Source organism: Alligator mississippiensis, chromosome 1, assembly GCF_030867095.1.
Source record: "Alligator mississippiensis isolate rAllMis1 chromosome 1, rAllMis1, whole genome shotgun sequence".
Taxonomy (NCBI): domain Eukaryota; kingdom Metazoa; phylum Chordata; order Crocodylia; family Alligatoridae; genus Alligator; species Alligator mississippiensis.
This window is the reverse complement of record NC_081824.1, coordinates 345043433-345063172: the sequence shown is the minus strand read 5'-3', so window position 1 is coordinate 345063172 and position 19740 is coordinate 345043433. Positions and strand designations below refer to the sequence as shown.

At 43.9% G+C, this 19740-nt stretch overlaps 1 protein-coding gene across 4 annotated transcripts in view; it reads right to left on the bottom strand.

Annotated features, from left to right (window-relative positions):
* The window catches only part of MAP4K4 (mitogen-activated protein kinase kinase kinase kinase 4), a 216567-nt gene that overhangs the window by 106550 nt on the left and 90277 nt on the right, over window positions 1–19740 (bottom strand). For all 4 annotated transcript variants that reach the window (XM_014600377.3, XM_006269720.4, XM_014600380.3 and 1 more), the window contains exon 3: window positions 6461–6517. In XM_014600377.3, the coding sequence (XP_014455863.1) occupies window positions 6461–6517 (57 nt within the window). The remainder of the gene's footprint in view (window positions 1–6460; window positions 6518–19740) is intronic.

The following is a 19740-nucleotide window of genomic DNA, read 5'->3' as shown; positions in this document are numbered from 1 at the left end:
TTAGGAAGACTGATAGTAGAATTTGGATCTGACACTCTGGATAAGGAAAAAGCGAGTGCCCTGACACGACAAGCGGCGTGGAGCAGAGGGCGCGCTACTGATTTGAATGTGGTCACGGACAGTGCCCACTGGCCCATCCCGCTCCTGGCGCTTGTGATAGGACAGGTAACCCACAAATTTCACACCTGGCACAAGGGTTGCCCGAAGAAGGCTACTGCAGAACAACTTCTCCTGGCTATAGTTGGAGTGTCGTATCTCTCATGGAGCCCAAAAACAAATCCAATGGGACTAACAGCAGTCCAGCGTAAGGAGAGATGGGCTCATCGTCACCTATCGGACCCCGGAGCAATTCCAATGCCCTTGGAAGCTACAGATGCCTGCGTGGAGGTGTACGGAGGAGCGAATGCTGTTACACTCCGACTCTTCTTGAACCCGATGGCAGGTCAACCAGTAGGAAATCTTTTAGGCCATCTCCCACGGTTACAGGCAATTATGAAGCAAGGTGAGGAAGCTTCTAATGACATAAGGGATCGACCTTTAGCGTACCTAGCTGCAACACTGAGGCCTAGGCGTCAAGGGTATACTCCTCGGCGAGAGCCATGGGGGTCACCTCCAAGGACCCCAAAAGAAAGAACCTCAAAAGGAAAGAACTCTGAAAGAAAGAACTATGTTCGGATTCCTTCTCGCTTACTCCGGACTAACAAAGGCTCAGTTGAGACTTTTGGGAGATAAGGCCCAGGCCAGTATGGCTGAAGCATTGGGATTTAATTTTGAGGACTCGCCAAAAAACGAGTAACGGCCGTCCGCTCTGCCGGCGGCCTTCACCAATTCTAACCCGATCCTACTGATTCTCGTCCATACACTGAACTCACTGTTTATAACCCTACCGATCCGGATGACCAACAACAGGTATTCTTCCTTCTCGATACTGGAGCTCAAGTCAATGTGATTACCTCAATGATACCCCATCAAAAGACCACCAAGACGATCAAGGTACAAGGGCTTAACACTATCGCCGTCACAACGAAGGTCAAGTTTTGGGTTCAGGATCACCGATATCCCCTAGAGGCTGTTCTAGCGGGCATCAACATTTTAGGAATCCCGGGGATAAAAGCACTTGACCTCAGGGAACAGGTGCTACAGGCATTACCCGTAATTATCCCGGAGCAGGACTGGCATCAACCAACGCTTCGTGACACTTCCACCTGGCGATATCAGCCAATCTCAACTAAGGATTCTCTAAAACAGTCCCTTACTGACCTTCTGCAGTGACTCGAGCGACGAGGCTGTATTAAGACCGTAACAGCCAGCACCTACCTATCATCAGGATGGGGAGTTGCAAAACCTGGGAAGCCTAATGAAGCCCGGTTGGTCGTGGACTATAGAGAAGTCAACAAAAGGTGTCAGGTACTTCAACAACCTAATCCATCTACGCTGCCACAGTGTATGTTTGAGATGGCACAGTTCCAGCAAAGTCAGTGGGTCGGAGTCACATTAGATATGAAAAATATGTTCTTTTCCATCCCAATAACTGACCCAGAAGGAATACTAAATGTGTATTGATGGCATCATGTACAGGTAGACAGTTTGTCCGCAAGGATATCGCAACGCTCCATCGTTAGCCACTGGTGCTATGAATAACACCCTGAAGAATTTTCGAGCCTTGCACTCTCTTCCCCCAGAAAAGGAATTAAAAATTTGGAGTTATGTGGATGATATTGCCATCATGGGTCGCGATAGCTCTGTAGTTGCCAGTGTAGTAAACCAACTAGTTGCTCACCTTCAAAGTGAGGGATGGACAATCAACGAGGAAAAGTCAAGCCTACATCCAGTAGATGACATTACGTTCCTTGGCACTCGATACACTGGTTCCATCCGCCACGGAGTCTCGCATGAGAGTCCTAATATCGATCCGCTAAAAACATTCCACCCTGTCACTAAGAGGCATTTTCAACAGCTTTTGGGTCATTTAAATTGGTATCAACATTATGTTGAACCCAGCGATTTGGCACTCCTCACTAAATTACAGCGACAGATTCGTGACAAGTCCCGAAAGTCCACGCCTTGGACAGCAAAGGATCAGCAGAATCTGCTTCGCCTGCTAACCACGGTTAAAGGTACGCAACTCCATGCCATCGATCTGGGTGAGTCACTAACCGTAACCCTTGGATTCACCACCAACCACATGTGGGCTGTTGTGCACAACCCCTGCAATGAGCTAGTATACACGACCCATAAGACGCTTCAAGCGGCACAACATCAATATGGAGCTATAGGAAAGATTCTCCTAGCTGAACAACTGGTGGAGCCGTTAGCAAGGGGGCATGGGATGTTACGTGCTCCTGGTGCCACATTGTTACCCTTGCTGGATGCGGGAAGAATCGACCCACATTTTCAAGGGGAGTCTAAGACCTGGAATACGCTAGTACTTACCCACCATTATAATTGGCATTGTTGGAGGTTGGAAGACACGGTACCTGATCCAAGCCCAGAAGATGAGGAAAAGGTTCCTACGCTATATGGAACTTCAGCCCCAGCATGGATGGCCTCAGATGGAACCTCCTGACATGAAGGAGGCTATGGATACTACTGTAAAGCTTGTCACGATAAGGAAATATTCCAAGCTGACCCAGATGATAATTCGTCCCAAAAATGTGAATTATTAGGATTCCTAAAGGTACTGGAGCATTGTCTGACACATCACGACGATACACTCCCCGTTCCAATTATCGCCATTGATTCGCACTATATCTATAAAATTCTTACTGGCATAGCTTTTCCCTCTGAAAATTTGAATGATTGGCAGGATAATTGGGAAACGTTAACTAAATTTGTACGCCTTCCGTTGATTAGGCATACTAAGTCCCGTCATCCAGATACTGATCCAGTGCATGAGGTAATTGATAAGCTCTTGGAGGATCCACTCCGGACCGACATAGCCTTGCCTGTCACATCTACCGCTGATCCTGAAGTAAATCCATTTCTCGCATGGCTTCATGAAAATTGGGGTCACCCAGGACCACGGGCTTGTCATCAACATTGGTGCCGAACCATTACAGAGCTGGCCTCATATGGAGCCCGGCGGGATTGGGAAAAGGTAGCTCAGGCCTGTGAGACATGTGCTAAAGAGAAGTGTCATAAAACCAAGCATCAGATTGGAGCTTCCGATTCTTCACAGTTTCAGGCAGGAAAAGTTTGGCAGGTGGATCTGCTGGGACCCCTCCCAGGGTCTAAACCGCCAAATAAAGGACTAGTTGTGGTTGATTTGGGAACCAGGCAGTTGCAGGTTATTCCCTTACGGAAAAGCAATGCCACTGCTGTAATTGCTGCCTTAACTGCTGTATTTGCCACCTGGCAGCCTCCTCATGAAATTCAGTCTGATGGAGGACCTCCGTTTAACTCTAATGCTCTGGATAAATTTGCTAGTCTTCATAATGTAGCCTGGCATCTTCATCTGCCGTACCACCCGCAGTCCAACGGTGTTGTGGAGAGACACATAGGTCTATACAAGGAGCAGCTTCGCCTTAGAGGAGGAGGGACGTTTAAAAATTGGACTAAATTTAATCACCATGTCCTTATTTCACTAAACACTGCTAAACCGTTATGGGATGAAGCTAATGTCCGGAAGGCCCCCACCTTGGGAGACCAAGTTCCAACCTGACGAGTTAGTGTGGATTTCAATACCTCACCCTCATCAGTCTCATCCACAAGTTCACAAAGGGACCGTTCAGCAGTCAGGACAGTATCCTAATACCTATTCTGTCCAATTGGAAGAGAAGCCCTGATTGTCCTCCTATTATCGTTCATCACAACTGGATGACTCGTCGTTCCGACGTTCACTCAATATCCTTACAGTGAAACCAATTATGATTCTTTCTTGTTTTGTTTTGTCTTGTTATTCTGTTTTCTTCACAGGTTTGACCCCAGCAAAAGCAGTAATTCACAACTACCTGATTATGAGACCAGACTGCAGTCCATTCGAAGCCAAAGAATGATGGTTGCAAGGGAGGCACTAGGATGGCAAAGAACCCATTGGCTCAGGACTTGTTATGACACTATTTTCATTTGTTAAGTGTTTACTGACATTGTCTCTTATAGGAGAAGACGGACCGAAGCGGATGTTCTCCGATCAGACAATGATCAACAGTTGTTGCTATACGTTCAAAGTTATTGTATTTCGTAACTTGTTGAAAAGACCGATTTGTCAAGTTGTTTGTTTATGTATTTATATATATATATATATATATATATATATATATATATATATATATATATATATATATATATATATATATATATATATATATATAGGTTGTGAAGACTTTGCCAAGTCAGTGAATCCTCTAACAAAGATGCCGTATGATGTGCTCATGTGTCGAAAGTTCCAGTTGTGCCGTCGGCAAGGGGGCATGTCATAACCCAGTGATCTTGGTGCCTTGGCACTATGGAATTTTCTTGTCACATGAGAGCCTCTTGCACAGTGAGGGTTTTTGCTGCGTAAAGAACCCACGTGCAGGAGAGAGTTCCCGCCAATTTGCAGCTGTCTTTGCAGGATGCATTTTCCCTTTGCAGCACAGAAATGCACGGTGCAAAGAGTTCCCGCTATTCGAATGCAAATTTGTGTCCCGCTATTGGCTAGTGCTAAATTATTCACACGTGGTGGCCGGTAATTGGCTTGCTGGCCGTTTAAAAACTAGCGCGACTTCCGCCCAAGTCGAAGAGCTTTGAGCACACTGCAGAGTGCCTCTAAAGAGATCTGACTTGCGGCTAGCTGGTCAATAGACTGATCACCTATCGATCCTTCTTCCTGTCGCCAAACGCAATCCCAGACGTACCCTTTTCCCACCGGCTTGAGTTACGGACGGATTTGCTGGCTTTGGCCTCGCCAGTTGGAGCAACTTACATTGTTGTTCAGATGACCGAACCGTTTCCGTCGCAGCCACCCGCAACGTAAGTAAAGTTTTTACCACCATTAAACCTTGTCAGCCTCTCCATTCACCAGCCCGCCCTGACGAACGAGCAGTTTCTAAATCACCTCGAGTCGGCTCAGCCCGGCCGACACAACTAGCATCAAGTCAGCATTCCTTGGCTTTCTTTTTTTTTTATCTACATTACTATGGTGATGTAGCAGTGCTCCTCCACGAAGGCAGCCTTTGATAATCTTATGGGTGAAAACTGATCTTTATCATTCCATTTTATGAAACAAGAATGTCTAGTGCTCGGCAGACATAACAGTTTAAGTAAAATATCAGCAGTCTCACTGTGATACCACTGCAAGGAGATTCAGAACTATGACTGAAGTCTTATCAGTTGACCTATGCCTGGGTGCTGGTTTATACATTTTTCCCCCCAGGTGGCTCATTCATAATGCTTTAAGTCCACCCCCCGGGATCCAGTATCCAAGGTATCACTTCCAAGTGGGGGTGCACGCACACAGATGTCGAAAAATGAAACAGTCTGCAGTGATCCTCTTAAACTTGTTGTGTCTGAGGTGCATGTTTACACTCATTGCAAATGCTCTGCCAATTAGAGACACCAACTAGTAGAACACACAACAGAAACTTTGATGTTAAAAAAAAATCATTGGAGATTAATTGATGTAGAACAATAAGTTGTTGGTCTGAAGATACTTGCTCCATCTGCATAGACAGCAGAGTCAGTCCAACAACTGCTTGCTTGCTCTCTCTCTCACACATACCCACCCTGAATTTTCAGTCTGAAGCCCATGTGATAATTGCAGATATAATGCCATACAGCATAAATGGAATCTATGGGAGAAACCTTCATTATTCTGATTGGTTTTTAATAACTTAATTAAAATTAATATCACTTTGAATACCATAAACTATGGCTATTAAATATATAAGGATTTAAGTATGGACATATATTTTTATTGCTGGGTTAAATTTCCTCTCTTCCCCATCTAAAGCTCCACAGTAAATCCCCCGAGTCAGTTTCAACCACTATTTTACACTGCTGAGTTCTGCCAGCAATCTGCTCATCATTCTAGCAGATGTTTGTTTTCAGGCCACTGGGAACTTTATTGGACCTATTTCCTTTTAATATATTTATACCGTTTTTAGGCTGTAAATGTTCTAAGTGAAACCATTGTCCTCAACCCCCTTTCCTTATTTGCCTCTCTCAAAGCAGAAGCTTGAAATTATGTATTTAAAAAAGGCAGCATTGTCTTCTTTGAAAATTTTCTGAATAGGAAATGCTACTGATTCGCAGACACTGGGACCATCTGCAACAATTCAAATATATGGACCTTTCACCTTCATGCACACAGAAAGTCACTTAAGGGCAGACTGCCTCAAAGGTCAGTTTCGGCAAACAGAAAATGATTTCCCACATCTGACGACTTTTTTTTTTTTTTTTTTTAAGGGAATAAAGACATTAAAGCACTAAATCACCACCTATCCTCTTTCTAATGAAAGAGGACATCACATTCTCTGCTTACCTCAGTAACATCCATGACTTTGATGGCTGCCAGTTGACCTGTTTTGACATGTCGGCCCTGAAAAACAGAAAGGACAGTCAGCACCATCATTCACTGGAGCCACGTAAACATATAGAGAGCAGAACAGTTGCAACAAGACATTCTAACACTAGATTTCCACATCCCTGCCTGCTTGTAACCTTTCATTATTTCATGTTCAGCAATAAAAACTGAATGCTCTAGAGAGTGCATTCTAAATGTTGTCCATTCTGAAAAAAGGATCTTAGGAGCATGTTTTAGTAAAGCAGAGTAAAAAGTTAATTAATTAACAACATAAAAGCATCCAAGACAGACATATAAAAACAGGACATTTTATTTAGCTTTGTCTCTACTGACTAAAGATGGGGGTTCCTTGCAACAAGATCACAAATGCACAATAGCTTGCTTACTATAATGTACAAAGTGCACCTGAAGTGTTTACTATGTGCTAGCCAGGCAAGATCATGACTATACTTTTATCTGTAGCTGGGATCACCCAGCTGCCCTGCACAAAAGTGCTGCCCCCCCCACCATATTTTTACAAAAAGATAATTAAGGTGCATTAACGATTCCATAGTAAAAACAAACACCATTAGAGGTATGTACAAAAGTTGCTTTTTTTGCCATTTAAAGCGCTTTATCGCCTTAACAGAAGTGCACAAATTTACAGCACTTTAAAAATGGGTAGAGTGTTTTAAATTAACCCTTGTTAAATAAGGTATTAAAAATTTGAAGCGCTGTATTTTACAGCTACAGTGCTTTAAATGACATCTGTATGCTGGACAAATTTCTGACCCGTGGAGAAGCCCCAGGAGGCTGCAGAGCATGGCCTGCATCTTAGCCTGGAAAATGCAGGGACACTCAAAGCCCCCCCCCCAAACACTGCACTTCCGTCATGTTTAAGAGCACTGTAACTTTTTAGTGCTTTAAAAAGTGCTCTACATTACAGCGCTATAAAACGTGCATGGAGCATTTCTGTACATACCTTAGGGCAACAAGCTCTTATTAAGGGTACTGGTGTTAGTCATATGCCCAATTTTGTTTCCAAGCAGACCCCTTACTTATAGAAACCCACCAACACAGGATAACCTGCCAAGGAACCTGCCCCTTCTTCAAGCCCACTTTGAAACATGCTACTTTGAACCAACCAACAAATTCAAGTCATTAACCTAGGCAAACGTTGACAAACCAAGTCTCTAAGTTCTCTCTTACTCCCCAAGTGCCTACAAATATCCCACACCCATCCCTGAACTAACCAGCAAACATTCCCTGTCCCCAGTTTGTACATTTTTTGGAGCAGAAACTGTAGTTAAGAGCCTCAAAGTTAGTAACCATCTTTGTTGACCGACTTGATGCATCTGTTAACAAAGCCGCCTTTTCTTAGTAACCTCTCAGCCTTTCTAAACTCTCTCAAGATCAGCACTCCAAAATTAAGGCAAAGGCATTCTTTCCCCTCCCACCCAAAAGGCACCATCTCCTTTTGAAAATTGTGTAGCTAGTCCTGACATACCTTGACTTCATCTTCTATCTAAGCAAAGTCCTTCAATCAGTAAGACCACAAAAGGCCCAACCAGTCCTACGTAGCCCCATGGCCTAGGCTCACTAACAATGGCTACACATGGGCTGCTGAAAACAAAGCCCAAATTGGGCCCAGGGCCACCACCTCTTGCACACTGGAAAAGATGAAAAAACAAGGGGCTGGGAGAAATACAAAATGGAGAGAAAAAGTGGAAGAAAGGGTGGGAGGGGAAGAAGAGAACACACACTAAAAGATGATATGGGGAAGGGGGGCACAAGGCCAGATTCAAAAGAGGAAACAGGGAGAAATGGAGAAAAATCAAATAGGCAGTTACTAGCAGCAGGAAAGCATGAGCTTGGAAACAGAAGAAACAACAGACCAAAAATGTGTGGCAATAGAAAGGGGAGACTGATAAAAAGTTGCAAAGCATACACACAAGACACCATTTATTTGATGTACAAGTTCCCTTTATTCGCTAGTTTAAACTGATGAGCCTTCCTGCTGGCCTTCCTTTTTCCAGAGAAGAGGCCTGAAATTTCCCAGAACTCAGTTTCCCAGCTTTCGCCAACAAGAGGCGCTATCCCCCTCCCCGTGACGCTGGCTCACTCCAGATAACCATAGCATGCAGCATCCTAACTTCCTTTTGAGAAAAAGCTGTCTTTTCCTTGCAGCGTTAAAAAAGCCTGCTGGTGCCTCTGCTGCTTCTTATCATATTTTGGCCACAAGAGCAACAGCAAAGTGCAGCTAGCTGTTGCTTCAACAGCAGGGACGAGAAAGGCTTCAACAAAACCCTCCTAAGGGACTGCAAAGTAACGGAATAGCAGACTGTGGGAAGTGTGGGATTCCCAGTATCCCAGGCCAAAGTTAAGCTCCCCTTCATGTTCAGAATGTTGTTTATGTTATCTCAAATACCTTCTTCATAACGTATGGCATATTTCAGGGCCTTGGTATACAGAATACACATGGGATCTCTTCGTATAGAAAACTGGTTTATAATGCATTAAAACCACAGAAGCTTTTTCGAATAGGGTTTCTTTTCTTTTATTAGAAACATTTAAAAAGAAAAAAAACAAACAGATCCCAAACCACCATATAAGCACAAGCAGAGCTTTTCTGTCTATCTTCTACAACGCTCCATTCAAGAACAGGCTTGTTAGAACGTAAGACTGCTGCTGTAACTTTATCTACAAACTCAAGCATTTAGGGATTCCTATTTTGGAAACTGCTCTTCAGATCATTGTCATCAAGATTTTGTTTTGGGGAAGTTGATCAAAAAAAAAATCAGAGTGATTTTAGCGCTATCAAGGATTAGAGAAACTGAAGATGGACAAAACCCTACTACGGTGATTAGCAACTAGGGTGCCACGGCACCCTGGGATGCCTCGAGTGTCTGTCAAGGGGTGCCACACAATGTTAGTGCTGTTAGGTGCACAAACATGATTCACAAGATAAAAGACTTCCAAACAGGAATACATAGTGTTGAAAACATTCTGATCTGTTGCAGTCTTTCCAAGTTCCTTGCAACAGAATAATTGTTCTATTATTTTTTCGTAGTCAAAAACCAAATGAAAACTAAGAGCTGGCATTTTCCAAAGGTCTTTGCTAAGGTTGAGAACCACCACCCTACTGGACTGTTCACTCTCTCCCCAACAAGATCAGGAGCGCACATGAAATTCACAGCATCTGCTGAAGTAGACTGTCGCCTACAAACGCTTATGCCTTTCTGAACGAGTTAGGCCCAAGATGCCACTCTGTCCTGCCTTCTGCCTGAATCAAAACTAACATAGTTAGCACTATAGCAAGCTCATAAGCCTTACCCACTTTACCATGCTTATAACAAGTCAGAGCACTGGTTCAGAACCAAGGTGCCAGAACACCCAGAACCCACCAGGAGTGCTGCAATGCTGGCATGACCACCGTGACCACCATGGGGTGAAATTGCCCCATGTACATTTGTTTTCAGGAAGTGCATCAGAGCCAAACTAACAAGTGGGAGACAACATAAGGTCAAACCAGGAAGGGCTGCAATGAGTGCATGCTCCCACTATACCCGATTCCTAATCTGGCTCTGCAGGAAGCACATGCCACAATTCCACCTGGCTGTGGTGGCAGTGGGGTGCATATAATATAGTTATAATGACCTAATCAATTGCTAGCATTAGTTAACGATAGAATCATAACGTGCATATTTACATTATGTTTTTAAGGGGGTGCCACTATATTTTAAAATGTTTTAAGTCTAAAAGGTTGAAAACCACCAGATTAAAAGAAGCCCTTTTATGCCATCCTATGGTCCATAAACAATGGTACCTAGGTATGAACACAAAATGATTAAAAACTAGACACAAACTCAAATCACATTAACTGGGAGCAATAACACTAAACAAGTCTCTAGGTCAGGAGTCAGCAACACTTTTGGGCAGAATGCCAAAACCAGCAACGACCTCGATTTGTAACATGTTGGCATGCCACAGGTGGATGGATGGTATGGAAACCGCGAGGGGCCCAATCCTTGTGGCAGCACAGCCCCGGCCTTTTCCCTGCTGCGTACCCCAAGATGTGCATGCCAAGCAAAACGCCTTCGCGTGCCGCAATCTAGCACCTGTGCTAGGGGTTGCCTACCCCTGCTCTATATGGTTTAAAAAAAAAAAAAAAAAAAAAATTGTAGGTTTAGCATGGCTGACCCCTATCCATAAAAGTCATTCATACAATTTCATACTGTGTAGGTCATTTCAGCAAGTCTACTGATAAAATCTTCTACTTCTGTACCTTATGCTTTTTCTAATGAACCCATTCCTTTCTTTTTTCTTCCCTTGCTTTCTTTTGCATTTTTATTCATAATAAAAGTACTCCTTTACCCTCCCTAAGAAGGAATGCAAAAATATTTTTGAAGAGAATTACTCAACAGTTCCAATTTTAAATCATCCGCTGGACAATTTTAAAATCACTGTCTTAGCTCAGCTGAGATGAGGAGGTCAGTGGAGTTGAACCTACTTCCAAGTCTTAATCTGGCCTTATTTTTTTTCTTTTATTGTTGTCAGAAAGTCCATTTACATATGGAGGATTAAAATGTGTCTTCTAATCACACATGCTTCATGGAGAGTTAAACACATTGCAGCGTTTAACTGCATCACATGATGCTTAAACATGCTCCCAATAGAGCCTCCTAGCAGCCTGCTGTTTGTTTCTCATCTCTGTGGAGTTTAAGATATATGCACTTAATGGGAGGAGGGAGGGAGCAGAATCAAATCAAATATGTTGTTCTTGGTAGGCTGCCAGGATATGTACAATACTGTGAATTTCAAGCTTACCTATAGGAGTAAGCAAACCCCCTTCTCACCTCAACACATTACTTTTGGGAAAGGTCTTTACAAAAAAGAAGGGTTTTTGTTTTTTTGTTTTTTAAATAAAAGTGATTCAGTACTATCAATAAATTACAGGAATTAAAAGGTAGAAGGGGGTCTAATGCCCTATTTGATCATTCACGCCCTCCTCACTATGTTACAAAAACTGTATACTCAATGCAGTGCAAGCGGTGTTCATGATGACATGCAGTCTTCACACAGCGTATTACTATGCCCTTAGGGACGTTTCCTGGAACTCTGCTCCCCAGTCAAATTGCCAAAGAGCAAAATATGAGGTGATGCTCCTAATTATGACTGGAAAGCAGCCCAAGTTGCTCACACCACTGCATTATCTGGATACTATTAACTTATCAGAAGACCTTGCCTACATTCCACATTATTCTGTGCAGACAGCTGTGGGGATGAAGAGAAGAAAGATTGAACTGAAGACTTACTAATTCTTAATTCATTATTCAACCACAAAATATACTTGAACAACAGACTGTATCTAAACATGCTATCGAATGAAAACATTGTGCTCATTTTACTCTACCACTGCCCTACAACAATGCCCTTGTGCCAAAATTAGTTTACACCTTAAGTTTCTTGTTTAGTTGATTATGATATATAGAATCCTACCAGCCTTTGGCAATACACAGCGCAGCAATGCTATGGTATTAGGCTACTCAACTATTATGGTCAACGCCTTGAGGCAATGCTTCAGTATTATTCTCATATATGCTTATAGCTCAGCTCTTCTCTCCCACTCACTACCAGACAACTCCCAGGCAGCCAAGCACCTGCTGAATACCTTAAAATTTATACACTGAACACACCCACAAGAAACAGCTTTTCAGGCGAGACAGCAGTTCTCACCATTGCAAGGATAGCAAGAGCAAATCCAATGGTTGCAGCAAGCCTAGTTGGACTCAGCAAAGAGAAAAAATAACATAAAACAAGTAAACTGTTCTTAGGCAAGAAGTCTAAGTTATATTATTAGTCAACACAATGCTGCTACTAAAACTTTCTGGTAGTAGGAAACTTTAAAGATTCTTAGAGCTCCCTCCCTCTGTCTCATTCCTCTAAGACTAGTGGTACCCAGTGGGCCACACTGCCTCAAAAGACACCAGTAAGAATCTTAGTTTAAAGGATGCCCTCATTTGCTGGAGAAGACAAAGACAAAGACAATCTGGAATCTTGGTCTTGGCAGACCAACTATTTGTCACTGTACCTGAAAAGCTGTGTTCATCTTCAGCAACAAGTGCTGCCCATCACTTTGCCAGGCCCGCAGAACATGCTTGCCCAGCAAAACCCATGAATGAAACCAAGGGTTCTGGGTGCAGGCAGAACTACAGCTCCCAGCTATAACTCTCAGCTATAATTTTGCAAAGCACTCCGAGTTACAACCTTTCTCCAGACCAAACAGAAGTTCAATGTTGGTTCTGAGGGGGGTAACTGCCTGCTGGTAGCCTTCACCAAGGTTCCCATAGCAATGGCCATGGCTCTCTGCCAGCACTCAGTGTTTTCAAAAAATGGGAGGTGGGAAAGAAAGCAGACTGAGCTTGTTCTTGGGGCTCCCCAGCTGGTGCTGAAGGGTGGAGTGGGTGAATTGGAGCCCCTGCCCACATCAGGGGGGCTCCAATGAACCTGCCCCACCCTACAGGGGGCTGAAAAACCCCAGACTGAACTCCCTCCACTCCCTTTTCCACCTCCCATTCTGAAAAACAGGGACAGGCTGGGAGCTCCAGACACAAGTTACCAAAGATGCTACATTTTGAAACATCTTTATCTGATACCTCATGCAATGAGGGGTCAGATTTTCACCAGATAACCATTTAAGCAGTCTGCAGCTGTGCACTTGTGACTGTTAACATTTATAGATTGCTTTCTGTGGCCAGATCAGGCAAAACATGTCACCTCTGTCTGCTCCCTATGTTTCTGTTTCAGTCCCCTTCTGATGGGAAGACTGTAGGTGGCATTGCGATCCAGACACTGGGGAAGAATGGAGAGAGAGCAAGGGAAAGAGAATGGAAGGAAAATAAAAACAAACAGTGGGGGTGGGGGATGGGAAGGGACTATGCTCTTTTGGACCAGTGTTGAGCAGCTGGTGTTTAAAAGGGTATACCAAGAAGGTCACATCATCAACTCTGTATTCTTTTTTAAGGCTGTATATTCACCAGCTCAAGCTCAGCAAAACATACATCCTGTTTAGCAAGTAGACTTTGCAGAATCACCCTCTGCCAAACAGCAAAAGTCAACTGTGACCACCAGCAACATCTGCCTCAAAGTTGCAAAATGTTTCACGCTAGGCCACACCTTCAAGTCACCTGGAAAGTGCAGTTCCACTAGAAGGCAGCCTCCAATAACAAACACTGCACCCTGCTTTCTAGGAGCTGAACTGGCCAACATTTGGTTTCTGGTACAAGTTTAATGTGATGGTCCTGCTCTAGAAGCTCCCGAGTATGTGGTACCCTGTCTGCTTCAGAGACTCCCCCATGAAATACCCAACTGACTGAAGCAAACAGCCCCCTGATTTAACTGGAAAAGCAGAAGACAGCAAACCACTCATATAGCGAGTAGTTGCCAGATTTAGATTTCATCTGCCCTTTCACAACAAGCTAGTACCTAGATGTAGGGACCTTCAAGAGGTACTGGATGATTGTCCATTTCCAAGTATGGCACTAGAGGCAGGTCCTTGCCCCCAGCCCTTTATTGTTTGCTCTATTACTGTTATGCTTCTATATTTTAAAAATGGACTTTGATAATGTAATAGGGGCATTACTGGGGAAAAACAGAATAAAAGAGAAGGGAATCCCAACTGCAGACCTACCCTTGGCTCAGCACACCACTGACTCCATCTGAGAATGCTCAAGTTTGCCACTCCCCAATACCTCATTCAAGTCAGCTCTCACCATACCTTAAATCCTTACCAATTTATTAAACAGACCTGCTTTTAATACAGATGTTCCTTCTGGACCGTTGGAACAGTTCTATAATTTATTGCAGGCATTTGTAATTAAAAGCAGACCTACAAACAGAATGAAGGATATCAAAATTTAAATCAAAATGATTAAATGTGGGCATGCAAGACCGAAATTGATGTAGGAGATAGATTTTTTTTTTTTTTGGGGGGGGGGGGGGGGGGAAGAGAGAAGAGAGAAAGGTTGTAACCTGTAAGCTTCCTTTTATTTCATACCAAAGTAGACTTTTCCTGCCAAAAGCACTTTAATTCCCCATGCAGACCACCCCTATTGAAACAAAATTCTGGGGCACTGGCCCAAGCGCTTCTGACAAGACACATGAACTGCAATCATGGAGAATGAGAAAACACTGCCAAAGACACTGCTCCAGAAAAGTAGCGTAAGATCTTCAGGGATCGAAGGGAGCAGGACTAAAGGGTTTTCCAAATAAAAGAAGAAAGACATTCAACCGAGGAAGTCACTTGACACCATCTATATCCACAGCTCAGAAACAAAGATTGAACCAACCCAGCTAGTTCAGAGTGTACAAACTCGTACAGGAGAAACCTTCAAGCTGCTCAGGTTGGGCAGCATCTTCCAAATGCTATTCAACTATGGTACCAAAATAAATAAGACCTAGTAGTAAATGGTGAGACTATGAATTTTGTTTTTTATTTTAGTCTGTTTTGGTTTTAAGAATGAAACCATGCTGACACTTAAAGTCATCATCAATGAACTTGAAAGTTACCAAACTAAATGAAACAATTCACACCCTAAGACCCAAAGTCTCTGCAGACTCAGACATACCTATATTGGTTCCACTCAGTCCATTACTAAAATTTTCTCTGCAATCACAACTACTAAACATTCACCTTGCTTTAAAGACACAGGATCCTGGAAAACCCAACTCGGCCTTTGTGGTAACTCTGATAGGACAATAGAGTATCTAGCATTTCCAAGCCTGAGCCTAGATGGCACACATACCACCACCCCCATCCCAACATAAGACAAAATCATTCAATGTCAGCAAAAAGCAGGTAGAATAGCTAGTCTTCAATATAAGTGCCATCATGCAAACTCGGTACTTTCACATAGGGCCATTCTGAGAAGTATTGCATCCTCATGGAAAACTGTCAGAGCTGCATAGCTCCCAGAAAAAAAGATATCTTCTTCACACGAGAGAAGTAGTAAGCATGGCTACACATGCAGACCTTGTTTCACTTGCTCTACAGGCAACCCCCACTTAGCGCTCTTAATTGGTTCCTGAAAAACCAAGTGTTAAGTGAATCAAGAGTTAAACGAAACCAAAAGTATTTGACAACCGTTTTTAATGACCCGAGATGGCAACCACGAGCATTATAATGAAACTCGCTGAGTGCTAAGTGAAATCAGGTATCAATTTGAAATGAACATTATAGCAAAATAGTGCTAAGTGAAACGTTAAGCAGGGGTTGCCTGTACTGTCAAAAAGCAGTGGTTACAGTTACTACACTGCCACTAGGCAACTAAGTACTCTTCAAGTCAAAGATAAAGGATCAGAAAGTGTATGCTTTCAGTATAGCATTCATGCTGAAATAAAAGAAAAGCCATGATCAGAGCTCAGCTACTCACCCTGAAACACCTAAGAAGTGCATGGTATCTACAAACAGATGCCATTAGACAGACTGTAGAAGCACACAGCTAGGGATTTGAAGAATGACAACAGCTTACTATCACTGTAGAGCAAATAAGAGAAAGCAGAGGAAGCAAAAGGAGAGGAATCGCATCTTACAGCCTACTCTCCCCTACAAAAGACCTGCAACTTCTGCAGACATATCTGTGGCTCAAGGATTGGACTCTTCCATCTGTAGAAAACATCCTTAAATCCAGGGACTGCCAATGATGACTATTGACATAAGCCATTCAATGCCCTCGGCTGCTGCTGATACACTTACATAACATAATGCACAGCTATCCTGCTTTCGGGTCCATACAACTGAAAGATACAATATTTTGCGCCAGACATCATAGCAGCACTGAGCTCTCTCCAGCAAAGCAAAGGAAGGGTTATACTAAACTGAAACGAAAAACCACATTTAGTTCTGAATGACCCCAAAAGATGAAGTGCTTTCACAGAGCTAACTTGACAACCAGTCCAGGCTCTCTGGGGCAATGAAATTCCAGTCCAACTATTATTACATCTCTTCCAGCCTTTTAGTGGATACAGACAAAAGAAAAAGAATAATAAAGATTAGCATGCATTATAATTTTGGACTTTTCATAAAGTTACAGCTCTAAGGCACTCAGGCGATTAGTCAAGGAAGCACTGCAGAGTAGGAGTTTTGATGGGATGGGTGCCCAAGAAGGGTGGCTGTGCCTAAAGGAAACGATCCTTTGGGCACAAAGCAAGACGATCCCCGAGCGAGGCAAAAGAGGGAAAGGGGCCAGGAGGCTTCCATGGCTGACCAGAGAAATCCAGGGCAGCCTAAGGGCCAAAAGGGGAGCACATAAAAAGTGGAAACAGGGTGAGATCACTAAAGATGAATATACCTCCTCTGCTCGTGCTTGTAGGGAGGCAGTTAGGCGGGTCAAAGCTACCATGGAGCTGAGGATGGCAACCCAAGTAAAGGACAACAAGAAATTGTTTTTTAGATACATAGGGAGTAAAAGGAAGGCCCAGGGAGGAATAGGACCCCTGCTAAATGGGCAGAAGCAATTGGTGACAGATAGGGGGGACAAGGCTGAACTCCTCAACGAGTTCTTTGCCTCAGTGTTCCTAAGTGAGGGGCACGACAAGTCTCTCACTGGGGTTGTAGAGAGGCAGCAGCAAGGCGCCAGACTGCCATGCGTAGATCCTGAGATGGTGCAGAGTCACTTGGAAGAACTGGATGCCTTTAAGTCAGCAGGCCCGGATGGGCTCCATCCGAGGGTGCTGAAGGCACTGGCCGACGTCATTGCAGAGCCACTGGCGGGAATATTCGAATGCTCATGGCGCACAGGCCAAGTCCCGGAGGACTGGAAAAGGGCTAACGTGGTCCCCATTTTCAAAAAGGGGAGGAAGGAGGACCCGGGCAACTATAGGCCGGTCAGTCTCACCTCCATCCTTGGTAAAGTATTTGAAAAAATTATCAAGGCTCACATTTGTGACAGCCCTGCAGGGCAAATTATGCTGAGGGGAAACCAGCATGGGTTTGTGGCGGGCAGATCGTGCCTGACCAACCTAGTCTCTTTCTATGACCAGGTTATGAAACGCCTGGACACAGGAGGAGGGGTGGATGTCGTATACCTGGACTTCAGGAAGGCCTTCGATACCCCATACTGGTGAACAAATTAAGAGGCTGTGATGTGGATGACTGCACAGTCCGGTGGGTGGCGAATTGGCTAGAGGGTCACACCCAAAGAGTCGTGGTGGATGGGTCGGTCTCGACCTGGAAGGGTGTGGGCAGTGGGGTCCCGCAGGGTTCGGTCCTTGGACCGATACTCTTTAACATCTTCATCAGCGACTTGGACGAGGGAGTGAAGTGTACTCTGTCCAAGGTTGCAGATGACACAAAGCTATGGGGAGAAGTGGACACGCCGGAGGGCAGGGAACAGCTGCAGGCAGACCTGGATAGGCTGGACAAGTGGGCAGAAAACAACAGGATGCAGTTCAACAAGGAGAAATGCAAAGTGCTGCACCTAGGGAGGAAAAATGTCCAGCACACCTACAGCCTAGGGAATGACCTGCTGGGTGGCACAGAGGTGGAAAGGGATCTTGGAGTCCTAGTGGACTCCAAGATGAACATGAGCCGGCAGTGTGACGAAGCCATCAGAAAAGCCAATGGCACTTTATCGTGCATCAGCAGATGCATGACAAATAGGTCCAGGGAGGTGATACTTCCCCTCTATAGGGCGTTGGTCAGACCGCAGTTGGAGTACTGCGTGCAATTCTGGGCGCCACACTTCAAGAAGGATGCGGATAACCTGGAGAGGGTACAGCGAAGAGCAACTCGTATGGTCAAGGGCCTGCAGACCAAGCCCTACGAGGAGAGACTAGAGAAACTGGACCTTTTCAGCCTCCGCAAGAGAAGGTTGAGAGGCGACCTTGTGGCTGCCTATAAGTTCATCACAGGGGCACAGAAGGGAATTGGTGAGGATTTATTCACCAAGGCGCCCCCGGGGGTTACAAGAAACAATGGCCACAAGCTAGCAGAGAGCAGATTTAGACTGGACATTAGGAAGAACTTCTTCACAGTTCGAGTGGCCAAGGTCTGGAACGGGCTCCCAAGGGAGGTGGTGCTCTCCCCTACCCTGGGGGTCTTCAAGAGGAGGTTAGACGAGTATCTAGCTGGGGTCATCTAGACCCAGCACTCTTTCCTGCTTATGCAGGGGGTCAGACTTGATGATCTATTGAGGTCCCTTCCGACCCTAACATCTATGAATCTAAGGTATTTTGGCCACTCTAAGATATGTAGCCAGCTCAACACGTTATCAACACTACCACTTCTCAGTCATATCCTCATCATTATGAGACAGGCAGCCAGTATGGTAAATGCTAGAACTAAAATGTTTATGAAGGCCTACCTCAGTGTGAGTAGAAAAAAAAAAAAAAGGCTTAGTAGGACAATTACTATACTGTGTAATGGTTCTTAAGAATGGTCTGTTCACTGGACATCATAGAGTACACACTTCCCTGAATAACCAAAAAGAGATTCAAAAAATAACCCACCTGAAGGAGATGAATTGTTATATAAATCTGTTGCCTGCACTACAATCCACCCTTACATGCAGAAGTTAAGCTATGTTATAGGACCAGCTGAATAATAAATTTACATGGGGATTAGCTCCCTGCAAAAGAGGAGAGGCACTCTAGATGAGATACTAGGCAAATGAAAACTGTGCTTTATAAAGTGTAATAGTAACTACTGCAATGAGGAGATTTAACATTTTCTAAACTTGCACACAATATAAAAATGTGCATTAGCTTAAAGATACAGATTTTTAATTAATAAAATTCATAATGCACATTTTTCACAAAACACATTTCCAGGGAATCTTCCAATTTTCTGCCAAATACATCTGCAAGCCTATAGCAAAAACACCTTGTCCTTGAAAAACTGGCAAGTGCCCAGAGATACAAGTAAACAGCTTTGTGTCCATATGAATTATTTCCAAATACCTATACATTACGCTTTCAGACGTTAAATCATTCTGCTTTGTCAGCACCAGAACCTGACTCAGAATGCCAGCCTGTGCAAATACACCTCTTTTACAGACCTAAAGACTCCAACTTATTTAACAAAAGAGGTTGGAGGAAAGCACCCAAGCAAATACATTTCTTTTAACTATACCACTTTCAGGTTGTATATCTGAGGCCTGCTTCCAGCATGTTTACTACACGAAAAGCCTGAGAAATAGAACCTTGTACACTGTTCTGTGGGTGTCCTTTCATAGCATCTGATAAAGTGAGCCCGAGCTCAT